Raw genomic sequence first — 21,173 nt, forward strand, 5'->3', positions numbered from 1 at the left:
TTTACAATTGTCGGGCAAAGAGGAACAAGTGAAAAAATTGTTGATTTTAATAAACGTCAAAAATGTTCCTTTGACCAGCTGTTGTGCGTCACTAAACGTACATCACGGGTTTAAGCAAAACAAGTGAACACGTAAATCTGTCAGCTGAACATTATGAAAAGTTGAGTAATTTTGAAGAGAAGAAGCTCATTCTTTGTAGATTTTACCCCATTTTCCATGAAATATGATGCTTGATGGACGTTTGGCAGGAGTCAAACACCAAGTGGCAATGACGCCATCGCGCTTGTGTCCCTTAAACCACCATTAGCTAAGAAAAGTGCAGAACAAAGACTGTACCGACATTAAAAAGTTTCCAGATTAAGAGTGCGTCTGTCAAAAATGGCCAGATGATCCTTTATTTTCCGTCAAAATCTGGACAGATTTCTGCAAAGGCGGAATCCAGCTCACTCGACCGGTTATCTGTCAACCAGCAGTTTGAGGCAACGTTAATTCAACCGATCGGGAGCGAAAAGAGAATGAAAATAAAAACGCTAATCACAACAACACAGCTCAGTGCAGACAAAATTCTGCTTTAGTGTCATGCTTTATCAAACACGTTTAAAATATGCATATTAAAGAATATTCATGCATACCCACACATAGACAACATCTATGCATAGATACACACACATATATTTATATATTTAGATTTGTACCTATGTAATCAAAATTCTGCTGTTGAAAAAGATGCAACAACCTTTACAAAGGAGGTGTACATAAATAGGACGCTGTGGTTTTTAGGTGTAGCAGCATGATGGAAGAATGGGTCCAAATGAGCCTCAAGGAGGACTTGGCCCGTCACTGGTAAATGTAGGAGTCCCTGGTCCAGTCCCCGGTGTCACCCCTCTTTTTGGGAGCCACCTCCCCGTCTCGGTCCCTGTCCCGGTCGTAGCTGTGGTGGGGGTGGTCCCGTGTGGGCCTGTGGTGGTGCGAGCGCTGCTTGTTGCGTTCATTATGGTCCTGCTCGCGCTCCTTTGAGCGGTGGTGTCCAGTGCTCTGGCCGGCCTCGTCCGGTCCGCTCCGGTGATGGTGGTGGTGGTGATGGTGGTTGTGGTCCCGGTGGGGCGGCGGCTCGTAACGTTGCTGCTGTTGGGGTAGCTCCTCCCCCATGTCCTCGTCCTCGTCCTCGTCCTCCTCCACCTCCACCTCCTGGTGGTGGAGCTGAGCGCGTGGGTCGATATAACTCGAGTCTTTGCTCTCTCTGCTCTCAGGAGTCTCAGAGTCCAAAGTCTCCTGCCGGGAAAGACCCCGGGCTCGCCCGCTGTGGTGATGGTGGTGGTGGTGGTGATGGTGGTGGTTGTGATGGTCAGTCCTGGTGGAGGAAGAGCGATGGTGAACGTGCTGGTTTCTCCTGGAAGAGTCGGTCCTCAGAGGTCTTTCCTCTTCGTTGCCCTCTTCGTCCACCTCCGCGTCAGCATCAGCCTGGTCCTGGCTCTGTAGGTGGTGATGGTGGTGGTGGTGGTGGTGCTGGTGATGATCCTCTCTGGAGCCCTTTCTCTCCACCAACGCCTTTTCTCCTTTCTGCTCCGCACTGCTGCCCTGAGGTCAAAAGCAGCAGAGTCGGGAGGATGACGCAAACACAGCAAGCACTCACACGGAGGACGGAGGGGTTTTTGCGCACACACACACACGTGCACACACCTTGAATAGCTATCAACCTTCTATAGAAAGTTGGATTTGAGAGGAAATGTCACAGCAGACACGTCAAAGATTTCACACCCCTCAAGGCTTCAACTCCTCTCCACACTCACCAAAAATCACATGTCAAACTCATAATAATCAGGATTTTCCTCATTTCCAGTCTTACATGTCCAGTGTTGGTGGCAGGAGATGGACAGAGGGGAGGGGACAGAGCATTAACACACTTAAGCCTGTGACACTTTTAATTTCTTGATGATAACGAACTATTATGTCCTAGCTAGTATTATTTGAATAAAAGCTAAAAAAGAGAAGTTCTTTCAGTTACTGCCGACAGTGTGTTGGCAAAAAGTGCTGACTGACCACTAAATTGAGAGTTTTACACCCTAAAGCTGACGATTTGTAGTGAAACACATAACTGAGTATTTGGAGTGTGTTGGCTTCACATCCTGCAGCTTCGCATTTTTATTTGGTGCGGGTTACCTGTACGTCAGAGATGGGGGCTGCGTTGGAGGGCAGAGTGGCTGTGGACAGCTTGGCTACTACAGGGTTGGGGGGATTTGAGCTGCTGGGATGAGTGCTTCTCCAGTAGGCCTCTAGGTAATCAGCCATGTGCTCGCATGCGTCCTCCAGCTGGTTCTCATCTAGAATGATGTCAAACATCTCCTGAAATCCACACAGAAGGTGCAGATATAGGTAAAATAATGTTAGAAAAGGCATGAAAGAGACTGGAATTACATGAAACCCCCGCTTCCACATGCCTAGGGGGGCATACTTTACTCTCTAAAGTGATAACTAAGCAGATTACAGAGGAGCAAAAATAGAACTGGCAGAAAATATGTAGTTTAGATTCCTGTTATTCCTGAAGCAAGAGCCAGAGAATATCAGTAGTCGAAAATAACTGGCGACTTACAGGAGGACACTGAGCCAGTTTGTCAGCAGCCACCATCTGGACGTTGAGATGTTTGGCCTGAGATTTGCCCCTAGACTTGATGAGTCTCTGCAGCACCTGAAGGAGGCGAGATCACAAAATGTAAGCATCTGCGTCCTCAACAGTAAATGTCTGAGACTGATTACTGATATGTTGAACGCTGCAGAGAGAAAGACGGCCGTTTGCTTTAATTAAGAGGACAGGTGGTTGACGCTGTGAGTGGGATTCACACCGACGCCACTCTGATTTAAAGCTCAGGTCTTGTGCTCTTTCAGTCAGGCTATCAAAAAAGAGGTCTGCTGTGAATCGTGGGCCTTTGTGACTCACGCTGAAGGTCGTCGTGATGAATCAGTGCACTTTCAAATGCATGAGATGTTTAAAATTCCACCAAGGGCACCGAAAAAAGTAAAAGATGAAAGTTTCATACGGCAGATGACTGAGCCATGAAGTACGTGTCCTCCTGCCGTTTCCCCCGTTCCCGGCTCTAACATTCCCTAACCTTAGGAGAGGTGATCTTCACGTAGACGATGATGGGGGCGAGGGAAGTCTTCCCCAGTTGTGAGGGGTGGTTGATGGTGTCCGCGTCCAGAACCACCAGCTGTAGCGTCCTGGCCAGCTCGAAAATCCGCTCAATCTCACTCTGGACCTCAGCTGAAGGAAAAACACTGTCAATAACCAAGTTTAAGGAACCTGTTTTGGTAAAGACAAGCTACTTCCTAGTTTATGGTCTCGCCTCCCTTTATGTGAAATGAATATAAGCATTAATTTAAGATAAACTGACTACTATATGTGAAATGTTTGGGAATAACATCATATTTCACTCAGCCGATGTCTTCTTTCTTTCTTCTTTCTGTTAACTAGCTCTGAATTTTGACAAAGACAAGGAGAAACCTACTGCTGTCTGTTATGTAACCTTGCATTAGGACTGTCTATATGTGTGGGCACATGCAGGGAAATGACCTGATTGGCAGAGGTCTGTGCTCTCCGAGTGCTTTTTTTCTAGTTATTAAAGGGTTGCTAGCTGCTAACTGAAGACAAATAATCCCTTCCACACCTAGTGTGTACGATCTAGTGCCATCTAGCGGTAGAAATAAACATTGCAAGCATTAAATACTGTAAGAACTGAGTAGCTTCAGCCCTAAAGTGGATGGAAGAGAAGACGATATCTTTCACCATATCTGAAACCATAAATATTTGCAGTCCTGAGCTAGTTATCACACATATTTTTAAAAAGTGGCACTATGAATTGAGAAGAAAGTGAGTGAATTAGTGACACCTATATATTTATAGGAATATCTTAAACTCAAGGACTGATAACTGTTAGAAAAACACCGAAACACATTCTTTTAAATCTAACAATTACTGACTGTTACATCACACATCCCCGCACTCCCACAGATGACTGTAAGTCTGCAAAACCTGCCGCCAAATATCACAGTACGGCACATTTCCCAATCTGAGGAGTGGTGGCCAAGATTCATGACTTCCAGTCACGACAAACTCTGATGTAAGCCGATAGCCTCAAAACATTCCAAGCTAACAGCTCATTCAGACTCTGACTGAGACCCCCCCTCCTCTTTTTATTTTTTTATTTTTGGCTGAAATTTGAAAATAAAGAGTAAAGGAAAAAGATAAGCAGGAAAATCCTTTTCTCTTTTTTGCCATGTGGAGAGTATCAGCATTGATCTTTGTTGCTTCATCTCCACAGGGCTCAAAATCCCTCATGTTATCATAAAAAATGGGGTCATATGGTCATTTTGTGGATTTGCATCTTTGTGAAGTTAAATAAAATAGGAATAAAACTCTTTTTGCTCCCCGGTTTTCCGACTCTGTAGTCGGTGACCGTTGCTGTTGCTGATATGCGGATCTCAGGAATTTGTTTTATTCTAATTACTCCACTCTAATCAACTTCAGAACAATCAGAGCAGTTCCTGGAGTCATTATCCTGTTTTCTTTAAAAAAAATTAAATCAAAAGAAAATTGTCCACTCACAGCTCTCTGAGGTTATCACAGCTGCTGTCAGAACATTCTTTAATCATTTCCTTCCTACTCTACGTAAGAAAACATTCTGAATGAAAACAGCAGATGTTCCCAGGCCTGCGTGATGTACATACCCAGGTTGGAGCGAGTGTTGGAGCGCTCGATGATGGCGTGCTTGCTGGGATTGTTGAGGACTGAGCGTTTGGCGAGAGAAATGTCTGCCGTGACACGAGTGATTGATATTCTGAGAGAAGAGAAGAAAAAAAGACAAGCGACAACGTTGAATCATGGGCTGGACTTGATCTGAGCAGGAAGACAAACGGAACCAATCAGGTGCAGAAAAACGGACAAATCTACATGAACTGACACACTTGTTTCCCCTAAAGTTCTGCTGATGCCCCTGACCGTCCTCCGTGTAAACGCTGTCTCCAATTCTGTGACCAAACCAACTGTGTGAGGAGAACTGCATCTTAGTCTGAAGGGTTGTTTACACCGTCGCACATTAAACCGCACAAGGGGACGAGAATAGAATTCTCGATAGCTGCTGGTGGTCTAAGAAGATCTTCAAGTTGCATCATTTTGTGTCCTCTCAGCTTTAACGCTGAGTGAGGACAATCCTACTCTGCACAAAGGTCTATTATGGCCTATTAAGGACATGCAGAGGGCCTATTTAAAGCAACAGCACACATCTCCAGGCCAAACAAACTTGTTACACACCCCCTTGGCTAGCCTCAGGGGACAGATAAATACCCGCCTATAGGGTCGGAGCGGGGGGAAGAATGAGGGAGGAAGCTGCAGAGGAAAGGTCGGAGAGGACTTACCTTCCCTCGAATCTGTGTTTCAAAAAGTCAAACAGCGCTTTTTGCATCATGTCTGTCACCTAAGGCCAGGAAATGTAAGAGAAGCAATCAGACAAAACGGGTCTTTGCTGATTATTTCCCTGTAGTGAACGCCAAGTACCTCGTAGCCCTTCAGTGATGGTCCAACTAGAACCACGGGCCGCATGGAAGGCACAACGTCGTACGGTGGAATGTGTTCCGTCTTAAGAGGAAATAACAGATGAAGGCATTTATGGAAACAAAGTAAACATCACCAGGTATCACCAGAGGGGATTGGACCAAGAAAAACAATAATGTCTACAATTCTAAAGCACCAGAACCACACGGGCCATGAAACGGGCCATCTGAGCCAGTCCGAAAACAGAAGCGCTCGAAAATTTGGCTGAATTTCAAAGAAAAGAAAACGGGGTTTACTAGAATGTTTTGGGATTGCAATCTTAGATTCCTAGATAAGTGCTCTGATCTCATGGTTCTGATGTCTTGGAATCAAAAGGGAAAGAGGAAAGGTTAGTCAGACCGGGAGGTTAAAAAAAAGCTGCAGGAGACCAACAGAAGCGCCAATGGAAAAATCAAACACAGGGAGGAAGTGCTGCTCACGGCAGTTGGACAAAAGTGGGAGCTGAGTGTGTGTGTGTGCGTGTGTGTGTGTGGCAGCTCCATATAGTCAAAGGGGGACGAAATGTGAGTGTTTCCTCTGATGTTGTCAGCGATTAATCCATGTACTCTGGTTTTGTACATATTAAATGAACATTTGACATGTAAACGAGGAACCTTTAGATGTTTCTCTATATTTCTTTTTTTTTTTTTTTACAACCACAACAGGATTTTAGGAGCAGTGATGAGGGGTAAAAGGTCATCCTCGGACCCTACTGCGCTAGTGCACAGCAGGCTGGGACTTACCGACTTCTGCTTCTGCTTAGCTGTGGTGAGACGGAGCAGAGAAAGAAAGAAAGAAAGAGGTTAAACCCAGGCATGCGTGCTAAAAGACAGGTGGTAGAAGACAGACAGGATGGGTGAGTGAGCTTGTGCAGCCACAGTTAGCCTTAGCCGTGGGGACGGGCACAGAAGAGAGGCTTTGGTGGTACAAACTTTACCTTCTTAAAAAAGGGCATTCGTTTCTCTTTAGAAAGGGGTGACATGACAGTGTTTGGACTGGCTTTAGGGGAGCGCAGGTTGACTGGAAGCTCATTGTCCTCGGGGTCTAAGTCTGTGGCGTCTATGTCAAGGGCTACGCACACGGACAGATGACAGCGCCATTATACGGGGAGGTCACACACAGTAATGCAGCAGATTTAACACTGACAGTCACATGAATGAATGAATGAAAACAGACACTTGTAGCTATTGAATACTGGTGTAAAAGGGAGAAGTGGAGGTCTGTAACATGTCAAGATGCTTACCAGATGAAGGAGGAGTAGATTTCCGGGAGTTAGGAACAACTTCTCCTAAACTAGAGGATGAGTTTGCTCCCAGTTTACTGGCCAGAGGAAAAAGTCAGCATAACATTCAGTATTTACCATTTCATTGATTTTCCCAGCACATTGCGGGAACTCTGATGTCGGAGAGGAGGGTTACCTTGAGTGGAACTTGCCCTGTTTGGCCCTCTGCTCCTGGAGGATACGAGTGTTTTCGATCTTCACCGGACTGGGGATGAAACCAATTTCACAGCCTTCCTTCACAAGGCGTCCTATCCACCAGTCATTATTGAATTTCTATACAGAACAATGAGGTGCGGTTAGCCAATAACACCTCCTAAACATTCAATTGCTGTGATCAAAACACAATAAACGTACTTCTTTGACATGGAGGAAGTCTTTAGCCTCGAAGGAGATGGCCATGCCCGGCACAGGGACGTCATCTTCGTGACTGGGACTGTAGCTGACATTTGTGCGTACAGCAAATGCAACGGGTTTGGTCTGGCAGGAGGTAGAGAGAGGTTGGAGTGTCAACTTGTGCGGGACGAGAAATGCACCTTCAAAAGCCCCCTGCGGCTATTGGTATTTTTAGGTGGAACCAGCCGAAAAGAGAAATTTGGAAGGGTTTAAGTTGAGCAGAAATGGTGAGCAGTGATCTTTGTGCGAGGTGTAAAAATAACCCAGGGCGAGAGATCCAACACGCTCTGACTCATCCGGACTTACTTTAGCTCCGTCTGTATGAATGATTCGGCTGCTGTGCTTTCTCCGTCCCACGCTACAACAGTTTTTTTCATGGAAGAAATAGTGATACTACTCTATATCCCTGCAAAAAATTTGACCTGATCAAAGACACTCATCACTTTCAAAATGACATTAAAAAGCTAGTTTGCATAATCTGGTAGCCAATAGTTGGCAGTAAATTCATCTAGATTACATCTGCTCTCCAACAACATCAATCTAGCCATCAAGCTATCTACAATGACGCAGTGCTGTAATGGTTCCCGGCTAGTTTAACAATAAATAAGGTATGGTAGAAGCATCAATACCGGCTGAGACCCTGTAGTAAAATCTCCTGTGTAAATATTCAATAAATTGACCATTGTAAGGACCGTGCGTGCGAGCGTGCACGCCTGTGTAACACCTTCATTCAATCCAATCTGAGCAGTGCAGGGGACCGTAGAGGACGGCGTGCCCTTGGCGTTTGCATGCATGCAGTCACATGCTTTCGCTAAGGTAAGAGGTCCATTAGGGCTCACATGTTCTCCTTCGGTTCTCTTGTGGTCCACTCCCTCCCAGCAGCTCTGCTGGCCTTTATCCTTCACAGCAATTCATTATTTTATTGAGCAGCGGGCAATCAAGCACCTCTGCATGTCCCACAGGCTGCTTTGAAACACAGGTGACTGCGAGATTTGTTTCTAATGGCAGGTTTAGAGCTGCAGTGCTGTATCTGTACATCTCCTGATGGCGTCCATGCGGCTCGCTCGCTTCTTACGTAACACGCTCCTTCATTATGGATGCCATATTGACTGTGGGGAGAGAGTGACAAGGAGGAGGAAGCGCAGAGGTGGGGAGGGGAGAGAATGAGAGGGGGGGGACAATAAGAATGGGGGAAGCAACTGACAGGAGGAGAAAGGATAAGTTGGAACACAAAAAAGGAATTAAAGGGCAGGAAGGACAAGAGGAGACGCAGCCATGCTGATAAGAGGCACAGAAGAGATAAGACAAAGGTAACCTGTTCAAAACTAATCCTATCTGTAACTGGGAATCCTGGGGTTCGTACCCCCCCCCCCCCCCCCCCGGTCCAGGAAAGTCATATAACTGCCTATGGACACAATCAATAGGTCAATAAGGGTAAATTTGACCGTTATTACAGTACTTGGCATGGGTTAGCGCCATCACCTCTCAGTGCGAAGGATTGTGGTTTAAGTCCCTAAGAGGCATTTTCCTGTTACTCAATTATTCTAAAAAAGACTAAAATATAAATCAATATTCCCCCTCTAATTTAACACTAGTATGTTAAGCAGTTTGTTTTTTTTATAAAAGCAACTTTGGTGCCCCCCCCCCCCTCAATAACTGCAGCTGAGAACATGGACAGAGCAGTCCTTTCTGTCCTTCCCTGATTGGCTGAATGCCTCCAGGTTGTAAATTTACAATGGACGACGCCGTAACGCCTCCATTAGCACCACACACATGCACACGCTCTCGTGCTACAAATTAAAGCGTCCCGCATTGTTTCACCTGGAATGTTGTGGATCGATTTGAGACTCTTTTTAGCCCCAGGCTACTGAGAACCTGTGAAAGATGTGGGACATCTTCACCCAAGATTAGCGCATTAGCAGAGAGGTTTTGTTGTGCACTAAAGCTGCCAAATGTGGCTCTTTCCTTACATCACTTTGTGCTCTCTGTCCTAGTCTTATCATAGAACGATCAGAAAACCCTGAGCTAATCAACCAATAATAAAATAAAGGATTCTATATTACATTGTAGGCTGCATAAAGAGATTTGCCCCCCTGGAAGCAGTGAGACAAGCTCTCACCAGGGCACTTTTATATTAAAATACAATACAATGATGCATTTAAATGATGCCGCATCTATAACTTTATCTACTTTGCATTGACCTGAAATGGAGAGTGCATTCGGGCCAGCATGCATATGTCCCAGTTTGAAACAAACAGGCAACGGACACCTTAAAGTGAACATTAAGAGTCAAAGCGAGAGAGGCTGAAGTGTCCCTCCCTGACCTTTATTTTTATGACCTTTTCTTATCAGCATTTTTGGCATGTTAGGGAAGCTTTTGTGAATTAGTGCCCATAAGGTCTCACATTCAGGGAGCCTGCACTTCCTCTGACCCCCAACTTGCTCTTTCCAGTGGCAGGGCTTTTTTTTTTTTTTTAACTGGTCATCTGTCATGTAAAATGCCAGCGGGGGTAATCTATGCCAGGTTATCTCTAAAGCCGACTTATCTCTCTAAATGAACGAGGCAGAGAGTGCATCTCTGGAAAACAACATAGATCCACGGGAGTGATCCGTCTGCGCCAGGTAAGGGCGAACCTTTGACAGAGAGCAGGAGGAAAAGACATCATTCTGCTAGAATAACTGAGATAGCCTAAAGCTCACAATTAATGTGAGAAAGCTGTAAGACATTTAACACCCAGGGAAATTAACAAAACGAGGTTTGCGACACTTGCTTGAAATTTATGCGCAAGGTTTCCACTGAGGTGTAAAAGAGGAGGAGAACAGAATGTGTACAGATGATATTCGCCAAAATTCTTTCAAGACCAAAGTCATTAATCACACGGCAGCGGCGATTTCACTGGTTCTGAGGTAGTGAGCTGTGATCGTGGTTCCTGTTGCACAAAGACGCGTCTGCCTGTGTTTATGTTTGTTTATATGCTGCTAATTGTGGCCTTGAGCAGAGCAGACTAGGCTGGGCTCTGATAAACAGCGACACCGACAACACCAAGGCCTGAAGATCACACCACACAACCCCTAAAAGTACTTTCCTAATCTTAGAAACCAGGTCTAATGTCCTGATTTTTTTTTCATCATCATATATTCAGCCCTCAAGTGCTCATCCCGGCAAATGAGCCACGGAAATCGGAGACTTTTTTGCTGCGTTATCAACTTTTTAAAGAAACTTTGTTCAGACTAAATTAGCCCGAGAGCTTCCCACGTCCCCCAATGAAGACATTGCGTTGTCTTCCATTAAAAGAGAGTCTCACAGTCTAGTTCAATAGAGTAACCCTGCATGGAGGATGCGTAACCTCCACACTATCTCACCTGCTGGTGAGAGGCAGGGGGGCCCCTGGACAAGTCGCCAACTCATTACAAGGGCCAATATACAAAGACTCATCATCACTCATTGCGTCTAATTGGACCCACTAGTTTAATGTGACGCGGGATTTTGGATACTAACCTTGGCCTTGTCAAGCTGTGCCTGAGCCTGTCGCTCTGCCTCTCTGCGCACTGCCTCCTTATCCTCCTCCAGGGACACATCGGAGTCTGATGGACGGCTGGTGTAGGAGTCGGCCGAGCCCTGTGGACAAACACATGCGGAAACCATCATTTTTAAATTGAAGATGAGTCTTTGCAGCGACTTCTTTTCCGTACGCTCGCTCTTGTTGTTCAGTAAAACAGCTGCCTTTGGAGCCAAGCCACTCAACTGTGCTGTAACCATCAACGTCGGTTGATTTCAAGCTATTAAAGGCGGTGTTTAATAGAACACAAGCCCATCAATCAGTGCAGTAACAAGCAAAGCACAAACTGAATTTGTGGCAAATGAACAATTTCCTTGTTGCGAGAAATGATGAGACACGCACAAAAATGTGGGTAAATTCAAAACACCTGAGCAGACAATTGACAACAACCAAACCACAGCATTCTAATTCTATACGGACGTAAAAATGAGAGATTTGGGACTGAGGTCTGCATGAGCTTGGTCTTTACCTGCACACTACTCTCCAAACCATTCTTTCATTCATCTCACTGCAGCATTACAATCTGCCTGAGAGTTAAAAATAGCCTCCCTCACTCGTGCCCGATTAGAATTACCCAGTCGTCACATACGTTCAAAGGACCTCCCACAACTCGACATACATTACCTGAGTTGTGACACGAAAGCACACATTACACAAGGTTATATAAATATATCATTCAATTACCCACAGTCTGCAACCCTCCCACTGGATTTACCTGGTCTGAATAATGCATTTTAAAGCAAGGTCTGTCTGTATTGGATGGATTTACCATCATCACGTTCATGATCCACATCATCAAAATATCAGCATGCAAAAAAGAACAAACGGCACAAGTTTGAGGGCAAACTTTACTCATTTAGATGTGAAATCAAAAGGACGGCATCTTGTTGCACATCAGTTTGTCTTTTCTGCACTCAGAAAAGTTCACGTGATCATGTGGGTCATGTCTAATTATGGGGGTATTTTCAAGAACACAATTCCAGTGGGTCAGAGGGAGGCGATATGGAATTCTGCCCACGACTTGACAGCCGTAACTGATGCCAACGCTCAGCTTCTCATTATCACTGTGCAATAAAGAAATCGTGCCACACACATTGTGGATGGATGGATGGATGGATGACATAGTGACTGCAACACACACACATGCACATGAATCAGACCAGCTTTCGTGGGGTAAACACACTCAAATTCTGCTTACACAGGCATCAGAGCTCTTGACATGACCTCCTTTGGCTCGTTTCAGCAGGCGGATCCAGGTGGCCTTCATCAGCCACACTGGTCATTCAGTGTCCTGGACCACTGCAGCCTCCAGTCCTGCTGTAACTACACTTAACTGCACTGCTGTGCTCAGCTTTACATCAGCGGTGCAGCGGCAGCTTCGGCTACAGGTACATTCAACACTGTGGGCGCATGGACTTCTGGCTCCTGTTACACCTGGGCTGTAAATTCTACCTGCATCTTGGAATGAATAAATATGTTTGGAGTGAGAGCTCCTTGTGTTGCTGCAGCTGCAGCTAGCTCTGCTGCTGTCTGTACATCCACAGCTCCTGCTGCTCTTTCCGTTGCCAAAGATGGGGAATCCACAGGAGCTCTCTGCCACGAGCATAATCTCAGCAGCTCTCTCCCTCCTCCGCCCCGGTCTCCTCGGCAGAGTGTTAAAACAGACGTTGCAGGTAACAAGGCTGACTCCCCGAGCAGGTCAGGTAGCAGAAAGGCTTCTTATCCCGTGGTTTAAGCTCTGGGTCCAGTCTCCTCCTTTGGTGCAGCATTTTATCTATGCATGTCCGGGTTTGGCTGCGTGTGATCGCCTCTCCTCCTCCTCCTCTAATGGAGCTGCTGCCTCTCAGGTGCAGCAAGCTGCCTCCTTGTCACTCGCCGTCAGTGCATACGCTGCACACTCCTTCAGTGATTCTGCTTCTGTCTCCGTCTGTACCCACCCCTCCTTCTCCTTCTCCTCCTCCTCCTCTGTCCCTCCCCTAATTTATGTTCCCTCCATTGCCCCTCATAGTCCATCTGCTTGTGTATTGCTGCACTAATCAGTAGTGGGCAATCCATTGTATAGATTCAGTTTGTGTTCAGGATTTTCCTGCAGTCTTCTTGCCTTTTAGTATTTTGTATATACTGTATATCTATATATTTAACGTGCTCCATATTAGGATTTCAAGATTATTCTCATGACGGAGGAGGCTAAAAACAACCATTTATTTTGCTTCAAAAAGGATGCTTTCTATTGTCATTGTCTCCAGACTAGTGTCGGATTAATAAGGAGAAATGAAGTATAAGCTTTGACACAGTGTTTGGAAAATGTATTTTGGGTTTAGGGGCGACGAAAAAGAATTGTTTTGTAAAAAGGGATCATGAAATCAACTAGTTTTCTGCTCAAAACTTTAAGAAAGATTGGTTGCAAGATTAACAGGAAGAAAAACTGGTTCAATTGCGAGCCTCAAAATGTCTTTAACTCTTCAGCAATCAAATCAACAGAGACTAATAATGAGTCAAATGAGCGTAAAAAGGCTACACAGGACAAATGAGAATCAGAGCCTTAATTACAAAAAGCCCAACCTAATGAATGAATGACTGATTCAAAGTGTCTACAAGGATTACTAAAAATGTCCCTTTTTATTTGTTGCCTTGCTGACGCACGCTGCTCCCCAATGTGACCTGTCACGAGGTTGTGTAGGGTCCTGGGCAAAGCTCGTGGGAGCGGCGGCTGAGCGAGACCTGCTGGCTCGTGATCTGTCACTCCACACAAACTGTAGATTAAAGGCTGACATGCTAATCTGCACTGCTTATCATAACTAATCGATGACATGCCTCCATCTACTCGGGCTCCAGCGAGACACTGAGAGATGACACAACTTGCATATCGCGATGCCATTCTACCTCATTAGGAGCAATTATTCTGACAATGATAGAGATAAGCTGAGGTACCTCAAATTACCGTACCAAACCCTCCATCGTGTCATTTAAACACGAAGCGCATCCAGTGCTGTGTCACGACTTCCTGACATGGTCGCATATGTTTGGATAAGGTGTTTTGATGAGTGCCTGAAGAGGGCACAGATGCTCTGAACGTGAAGCCCGGAGGGAAGTGTGGTGAAACTGTGAAGGCTGCACTCCAGATTCAGAGTGACAAGACTAGCCTTCGGCTCCACATTACCGGCCTATAGACCAGCTGTCACACCGATACCGACAGCAACAAAAACACTGACTTCTACTAATACTCTAACAGCAGCACGGTGCTGCTGTGAGTCACAAGAATGCCTTCACGACGCCGCACAAGTCTTTATTCAATTGCTGACTCAGCAAATGTACAGCTGCCTTTAAAGTGAAAGGAATGTACGGTAATTTGAGTGGGTAGCATGAGATAAAATTAACACAAGGATGGGGGGGGAAAATGTGGAAAACCTGCACTGCTATCTACCCAAAATGAATCTGGCAGCCTTGAATGGCGGATAGCTGGCCGGTTTAATGCATGAGGCAGAGAACGACCAGTGAAGCAGCGGAATGAAAAGGCGATCCTGTCGTCTCTATCCCGCTCTTATCGATTCCTTTGGACAGAGGTCCCTGCTACACGACCACCGCTGACCTCCACAAGCAGCGTGGTACAGCAATCATTACATTAAAACATCACAAATCACTGTGGCCATTACCACAATGAAACGGGAGCCTGCTCAACAGCAGCAGCTGCCTGCTAAATCTGACCGACACTATAGAGGACGAAAACAATAAACACTTGACCTGAAAGCTTCCATTTTCATTTACGTCTGTTCTTGTGTTGAGTCCAACTGCTTTCACTGTATGCTCTCGTACATTGTCGACTAGTTCCAGTTTAATTCTCAGTTGGGTCTTAGCAGTCATCCCTTACTTCTCCAAGTTGCACTTCCTTTCACCTTATCCCTTCCTGTCCATCTCATCTGACCCCAAGCGCTCCTGCGTTCACTTACAAAGAGGCGAGCTCGAGCAAGTTGAAAGCGTTTAACCAGACGCTAAAATCTGGAGGACAAAACATTTGCATTAGACACTCAATTTAGACACTCAATTTAAGTGCAATTTAACTGTAATGAGCAATAGTTTGGAGAGCTGTCAATTGGGATTGAGAGAATCCATTTAGTTTGACATTGAGGACAGAACCTTTACTCTAAATGTCAACGCGGCGTAAACTAACGATAAACAAAATATAGATGACAGCCCTCGGCAGAGAATTAAAGGAAACGGTGTGGTCAAGACATACTAAAACTCACATTTAAAACCAAGCAGGAAGATTACTGCGCTTGCCAAGTCTTGCTCAGTTATGGCTGATAAGAGTGTAACTGACTACAGAGGGGCTGACAATGGGCTGTGCAAGTGTGCTAGCAGTTTGAGACTTGGTCTGAGTCATTCTTGGATGGAAATGAAGCCTCGTTCCTCAGCCATCTGTCTGTCACAGCCACAACTTCAAGTCAATTAAACCGTCATTCCACAAACAGCATCTTGATTGTCAAAGGCAGACAAGGAGAGCAAACACGATGGCGAATGCAGATGCTACCACTTCCAGGCGGGCGGTTACTGATATTTACTACATTAACTGAGCAGTGAAAATCAAATGAACAGCACAAAGAGGAAGGAAAATGTCAGGAAAAGAAAGCCCCAAAAGAGAAGCGCGACAGAAAAACGGAGCGGAGTATGGTCCTGTCAAAAAAGCGATTGGCTGGCTGGTCGTCAAGGTGACACTGACAGACAGCTACCCAGCATTCCAGACGGCACTGTGCTTGCTAAGTGCACTACATATTTACTAGACGCCAAAAATACATGACAAGGTTAATTTACACTGTTTATGTTGCACACTTAAGGAAAAAAGTTGTAAAAATAACAAAAGGATGTAACTGCCTGGTGGCTGCATGTCTGCCGGCCATCCATCAGGCCCACGGTAAACAAAATGTAAAAATGGTAATCTACTGGCTGGCAAGAAGACCAGAGGATGGCACATTTATTTAACTCGCCGGCTCTGACGGTGATTAAAACTTTGAAGGCGATCTACGTGGAAAATTTTTGATGACACAATTAATAATGGAGGATCCGTGTTTGCGTGTTTTAATGATGCTTCGCTGCTGTGAATGCCTCCAACAATGGGACACTACAAATGTAAGGTGACAGGACCCTTTACAGCAAAAAATGATGTGCTAATCCTTTCCTTCCACCACAGTTTGTATTACCTAGAACCAGCAGCAGTGGTCCCTGGAGGGACGTGGCTGTCGTTAAACGTGAAATCCCCTCACAGCGAGATGTAGTTTATCTAGCAGCTCTTTGCCTCTCGGGTCCCTCTGAGGAAACACACCACCATAATAGGATGATGTCTGATCAGGGGAATACATTCGGAGAGGCCAGAGGCTGCTCCGTGCTGCTATTTTCTGCTTGCATCATCAATATTCTGGCAGTTTCCCTGTGGATGAAGCAGGCTGTGGAAGATTGATGAGAACTGTAGAACGAGCCGCTGACCGTCACCAGCGGAGCGAGACCGTCCTACGAATGGGAGTGTGCTTGAGTAAAAAGATTTAAGCTTCATTGATTTTATTCCACACGGAGATAAAATTTAATATTCCACAACACTTTCCTCCCTCTATCTTTGAACTCCTTCAAATAAAACATGTAAATTTCCAGATTTTAAGCGGATGCAAATATCAAAAACTGGCCAAATGGCTGTTCATTTAAAAAAAACTGATGCCTATAAAGTGAACATCACTCATAAAAATTACAATTCAAACTGTTAACAATATACTTATACAATGAAACAACTTTGAAGCCCATCTTTAAGTTCAGAGATGGTACTTTAGTCCATTAAAATTGCCATTTTGAAATTTATACACTGGTTTAAAAGAGGCTATATATAGCGGGATAAGCAGTTTAGAGTGTATAAATAATATTGTCAGGGGCAAAATTATATTATCTCTTGGCAAACATAGTAACTTTCAAAACAAGTTAATACCACTGGAATCAGAATCATTGGACAAATATGAGGAAGAGGAAGTATTTGTGATCCAAACAGCACCACATCACGGCTTGGATATGGATGTCTGTCAGTGGAACTGGGTCACAGCACATTATTGGTGATGTGACTGCTGACAGTGATTCCTGGCATGAATAAGTTAAAATTTCCACTCACATTCAGCCAGGCTGCCCTCTGAATCAGCCAAGACTTATCCAAATTCTATTGAGGAAAAAGGACAAGGGGCAACTCCATCACCTGATAACGTCCCAAAGCAGAACAATAGCTCACTGACGGTTTGGTTTTAAATTCACCATCTTGTGTATTACTAGTCTAGACAGCTGTCTTGATAGATTTAGTGTCTGAGGCCACCCTAATGCTTAAAAATGTTAAAAAGCTTGAAACAGTAGGTGTGTATCTTAGGGAGAAGAGATAAACCTTGAGTTGTTGCCAGGGTTTGAGATCACGGTATGTAGAGGAGCGAGCTTTCCAGGCAGATGTTTACTTTTTTGCCTCTCTGCTGGTTAACCACTCTCACATAGCAGCGTTCGCAAACTCAAAGAAGACGCGTGAGGGAGCTAAAAGTACAAACAGAACTGAAAGGCAGTCAAACTGTGCATCTGGAACGTGACTGTACAACTTTCAGACAAAGCGACGAGGAAGAAAAATAGGAAGTCTGTGATTACGCCCCTCGAAATCCTGCACTCATAACCTAAATTCTCCAGCAGTCTGAGCCATTCCTCTTTGTTTGGAGGGTGGAACGCTGGCAGACAGTGTCAGAAATGTGTGAAAGGCTACAGCCTGAGCAACAGACGCCTCGTGTACTCAAACTTACCAGATCTGACTCCTCACTGCAAGAGTGGTACATTTCTGCCCTACCCGACTGTGCTGTTCAGCCTGGCTGGGAGAAAACCTCAGCTGCTGCCCATCTCCTCCAAGCACGCAGGAACTCCTACCAGCCCGACTCCTTCGCTCCTACAAACCCTCTTGTCCAAGCTCCACAGGGGAAACAGCTCTGCAGCGAGAGCTGGAGCTCAGGGGCTAAAAGTTAGTCCCTCTCAACCCTGCTTTGGCCTACTTTACTTACTGTGAGGCACAGAAAAGACAAGAGTCTTTCCCACGCTGGGAGAACACTCCTTTGGAGCGACGCGACCATCCTCCAGCCCCGAAAACAAGCCCCCTTGCCCCTCTCCCCTCCCTCCCACACACACTCTCTGTTTCATGCACCCACAGCCAGTTAGGAAGTAGGATCTCGGGCCAACGGGGCCGACCTGAAAATTCCAGAAAGCACCAAAAGCAGCTGCAGAAGGGTTTTTTTTATGTCCGTGTGTGTGTGTGTGTGTGTGTGTGTGTGTGTGTGTGTGTGTGTGCGCTTGAGGAGTTCATATGTGTTCTGCTTTGTACCAAAGAACTTATTCTGAGAAGAAGGCTCACAGATTTAAACTAACTATATAAACTCAGCACATGTTGCTGCGACGCCAGCGTCAGGAAGTAATTAGCCACACTTCACTGACGAAATGCCATGTATAAGCCTTCATCTTTGAGAGGAACTAAGACCATTTCTTTTAACGCAGAGTCGTAACGCGGCAGACTAAACCGTTTATCAGAGGACAGACGCGGGAGGTTTAGCTGCAGTCTGGGCAGCTGGTAGGAATCCAAGCGACTGTAACGGTTTCTGTAAAACCTCGTTACGCGTTCACTTCAAACAAACTTTAAGTGGATCGTTTCTTTGTTAGTGACATCAGACTCTCTGAAGCTCTGATGTGTGCTTTGTAATCAAGCTGCCGCTACGTCAGTGCTTACGCGGCCTTTTATAAAATAAATAACCTACCAAGTTGAGTCGCACAATTTTACATAAATAAATCCCAATTCATGAATATTCCTATCGAAGCAGGAAAATGAGGCGACGTCATAACTATTCTTGTTTTAACCGATGCTATTAGACGGGTAAAACTATCACGGATTCCTAGCTGTGTTTGACACCCCAAAACCAAGATTGTGTTTTGAGATTTTATTTTTTGCACAGCCCATGTTAAATCCTGGATTATATGGTGTTTGATCAGGGTTAACCCCTTTGTGAGGATTATTCTTCATGGCGTGTGCACCACACGTGACACAGTTATCCTCAATTCACTCAAGCCTGTTGCTGCATTAAAAAAATACATACCGGGGGGGGGGGGGGGGCTTTGCTAAATATGTATATGCATGGCCAGACAGTGATTTTGGCTGGAGGTGATTTTAACAGCTCTATTAATGCAAATAACGTTATATTCCAGAGTAATCATGTTGTCTGAAGGGGTGTCAGTCCATGATACCTCCAACACCAAATCAGCTCTCTTTAAACAAGATCTGATAGATCAATGTCTTCCAGTGGGGCCAGCTCTGGGAAATCAGTGCCGGCTTATCGATTAGTAGACACACGATGACGTCGGCAGGGCGTTCGCACTAACAAGCACTCACAGCCTGCAAAACCAGCAGGCAGTAATTGGGACGCGATGGGGGATCAATACAACATCCCAGCGTTTCCCACTCTGACAAATGACACGACAGTTGTTTCCTTCCATTACGTAATTACTAAAGAGTCACCTTGTACAGTGTCTGTTGGCACAATAAATCCAGATTCAGTCGCTCTGTCGCTCTTCCCTTTGTGACTTTGGAACTAAATAACACGTGCTGGACACTCACTCAGCATGAAACATGAAAACAGATGTTCTAAAACTAAACAGAATGATGTTATACATCTATATATTTTACCACACTTGATACAAACAGCCAGCAACTATCAGCAATGTCATTTAATGTGTCAAATTTTACATTGTAACGAGTCAGTTACCGGAAAACAAAGAGCTACTAGAGCTGAATTAAGCTTTCCCCAAGCACATCGCCTCTCCAAGAAGGCTGTTGGATATATTAAGCCTTACAGGATGCTTTTAAGTGCTGCTGGATATATCTGTCAGTTTCTCTAGAATCTCCCAAGTAGTTCATTCATCACGATGTCCAAACGGCATCAAAACCAGATAGTTTATATTTAAAAGCGTAACTTTGCTAGAAATTGCTCTGAGTCCAACTGGCATGTTTCCTAGGGAAAAGCTCATTATTTATAGTTAGATGTTTTCACATAGAACCTCTCTGGACGGAGCATCTCTTATCAACTGATTTCTTCACTTTTGTAAAGACCAGAGGAAGAAAAGAAACTGGACAATGTTTATGGGCTAGTTTGAGATCCTGGTGCATCCAGGTTGGGCAGGAGAATCCATGCTGGGTGTGATATGACTGAGATTCACACCTAAAAAAAAACCTCACAGCCAGCATCCGAGTAAGGTTACCTAGCTACGACACAAGCCAGGTCACTTGAGCCCTCATCCCAGCTCTAATTACAATGAGTGAAAGGAAAGGACAGAAAATGGATAAGTGATGAAAAGTGGAATTAAAAGGAGAACAGAAAGAGAAGGGATCCAGCTGCTCTGATTTCTGCTGCCTTTCTAAGCAACACGTACTCTAGAGCGCTGTGCCATAGGGCACCCCGCTAGCCTGTACGCTAAACAGCGCTGCAGCTACGCACGCATCAAAAATCAGGCCACAATTTGGAGTTTCATGCTGTTTTTGATGCAAAATGATACAGTCTCAGGCCAAAGTTAGGCTTACCAGTCCCAAGATGTGGCTGGTCAGCGGAGGCCAAGAGAACTTGTCAAGTATCCCCAGAGGAATGAAGATCATCTCAGAGCTGCAGGACATCGAGTAAAAGCAAAGACCCGATGGCTTCGGAAGCGCTGACATGTGTAACAGTTTACGCGGCGCACGTCATGCTCAATGGACACATTAACACACCAGCCAACCCAAACTGGAGGTTGACAAATAAACCTCTTCTCATCTGCCACCAGAGCTCTATGACCAGCACATGGACACACAGTGGCAGAAGAAAGTGCACTTGAACTCTGCATGGGCGCACAACTTCACACACAAACAGCGACTCCCCCCTGCCCTCTGGTGACAACGTGATAGGATGGATGAGGAGAGTAGAATAAAAACGAGGTAGCTCAATGAATCCTCTGCTGCTAGAATTAGAGCCCACAAATGTGCCCATACACAAAGTAAACACAAAGTGACACACATTTGGAAATAGAACAATGTCAGTGGTTCAGAGAGACAATCATCGGCCCCGTTGCCTTCCACACATACATCTCTATAAGATCCCCAGGCTTGATCCTCTGACTCACTTTATGATTGCTTCGTTCAGTAAACAGAATTAAATCTGCTCCTGTGTTCAACAAATCCAGGATTTAGAGTTCAAGACGGGGACAACGTCAAATTTTGATTTAGAAAAAAAAAACTAAATCAATAAAATAATACGTTGTGGTTTAATAAAAAAGGAAGAATAAAAAGGGACGA

The 21,173-nt window shown here is 45.1% G+C and overlaps 1 protein-coding gene across 14 annotated transcripts in view; it reads right to left on the reverse strand.

Moving 5' to 3' along the window:
- Nucleotides 1-23: 23 nt before the first annotated feature.
- cacnb2a (calcium channel, voltage-dependent, beta 2a) overlaps nt 24-21,173 on the reverse strand; it is a 35,654-nt gene continuing 14,504 nt past the window's right edge. For 3 of the 14 annotated variants that reach the window (XM_011607978.2, XM_029843178.1, XM_011607979.2), the window contains 12 exons: nt 10,759-10,878; nt 7,221-7,343; nt 7,003-7,139; nt 6,828-6,904; nt 6,522-6,655; nt 5,549-5,629; nt 5,410-5,468; nt 4,723-4,832; nt 3,108-3,259; nt 2,591-2,686; nt 2,161-2,343; nt 365-1,578 (listed from right to left, as the gene is read on the reverse strand). In XM_011607978.2, the coding sequence (XP_011606280.1) occupies nt 838-1,578; nt 2,161-2,343; nt 2,591-2,686; nt 3,108-3,259; nt 4,723-4,832; nt 5,410-5,468; nt 5,549-5,629; nt 6,522-6,655; nt 6,828-6,904; nt 7,003-7,139; nt 7,221-7,343; nt 10,759-10,878 (2,013 nt within the window). In that variant the 3' untranslated portion in view covers nt 365-837. The other 11 variants (XM_029843181.1, XM_029843182.1, XM_029843180.1 and 8 more) reach the window with 10 other exon arrangements.

This window comes from Takifugu rubripes, chromosome 10 (genome assembly GCF_901000725.2).
Source record: "Takifugu rubripes chromosome 10, fTakRub1.2, whole genome shotgun sequence".
NCBI lineage: Eukaryota > Metazoa > Chordata > Actinopteri > Tetraodontiformes > Tetraodontidae > Takifugu > Takifugu rubripes.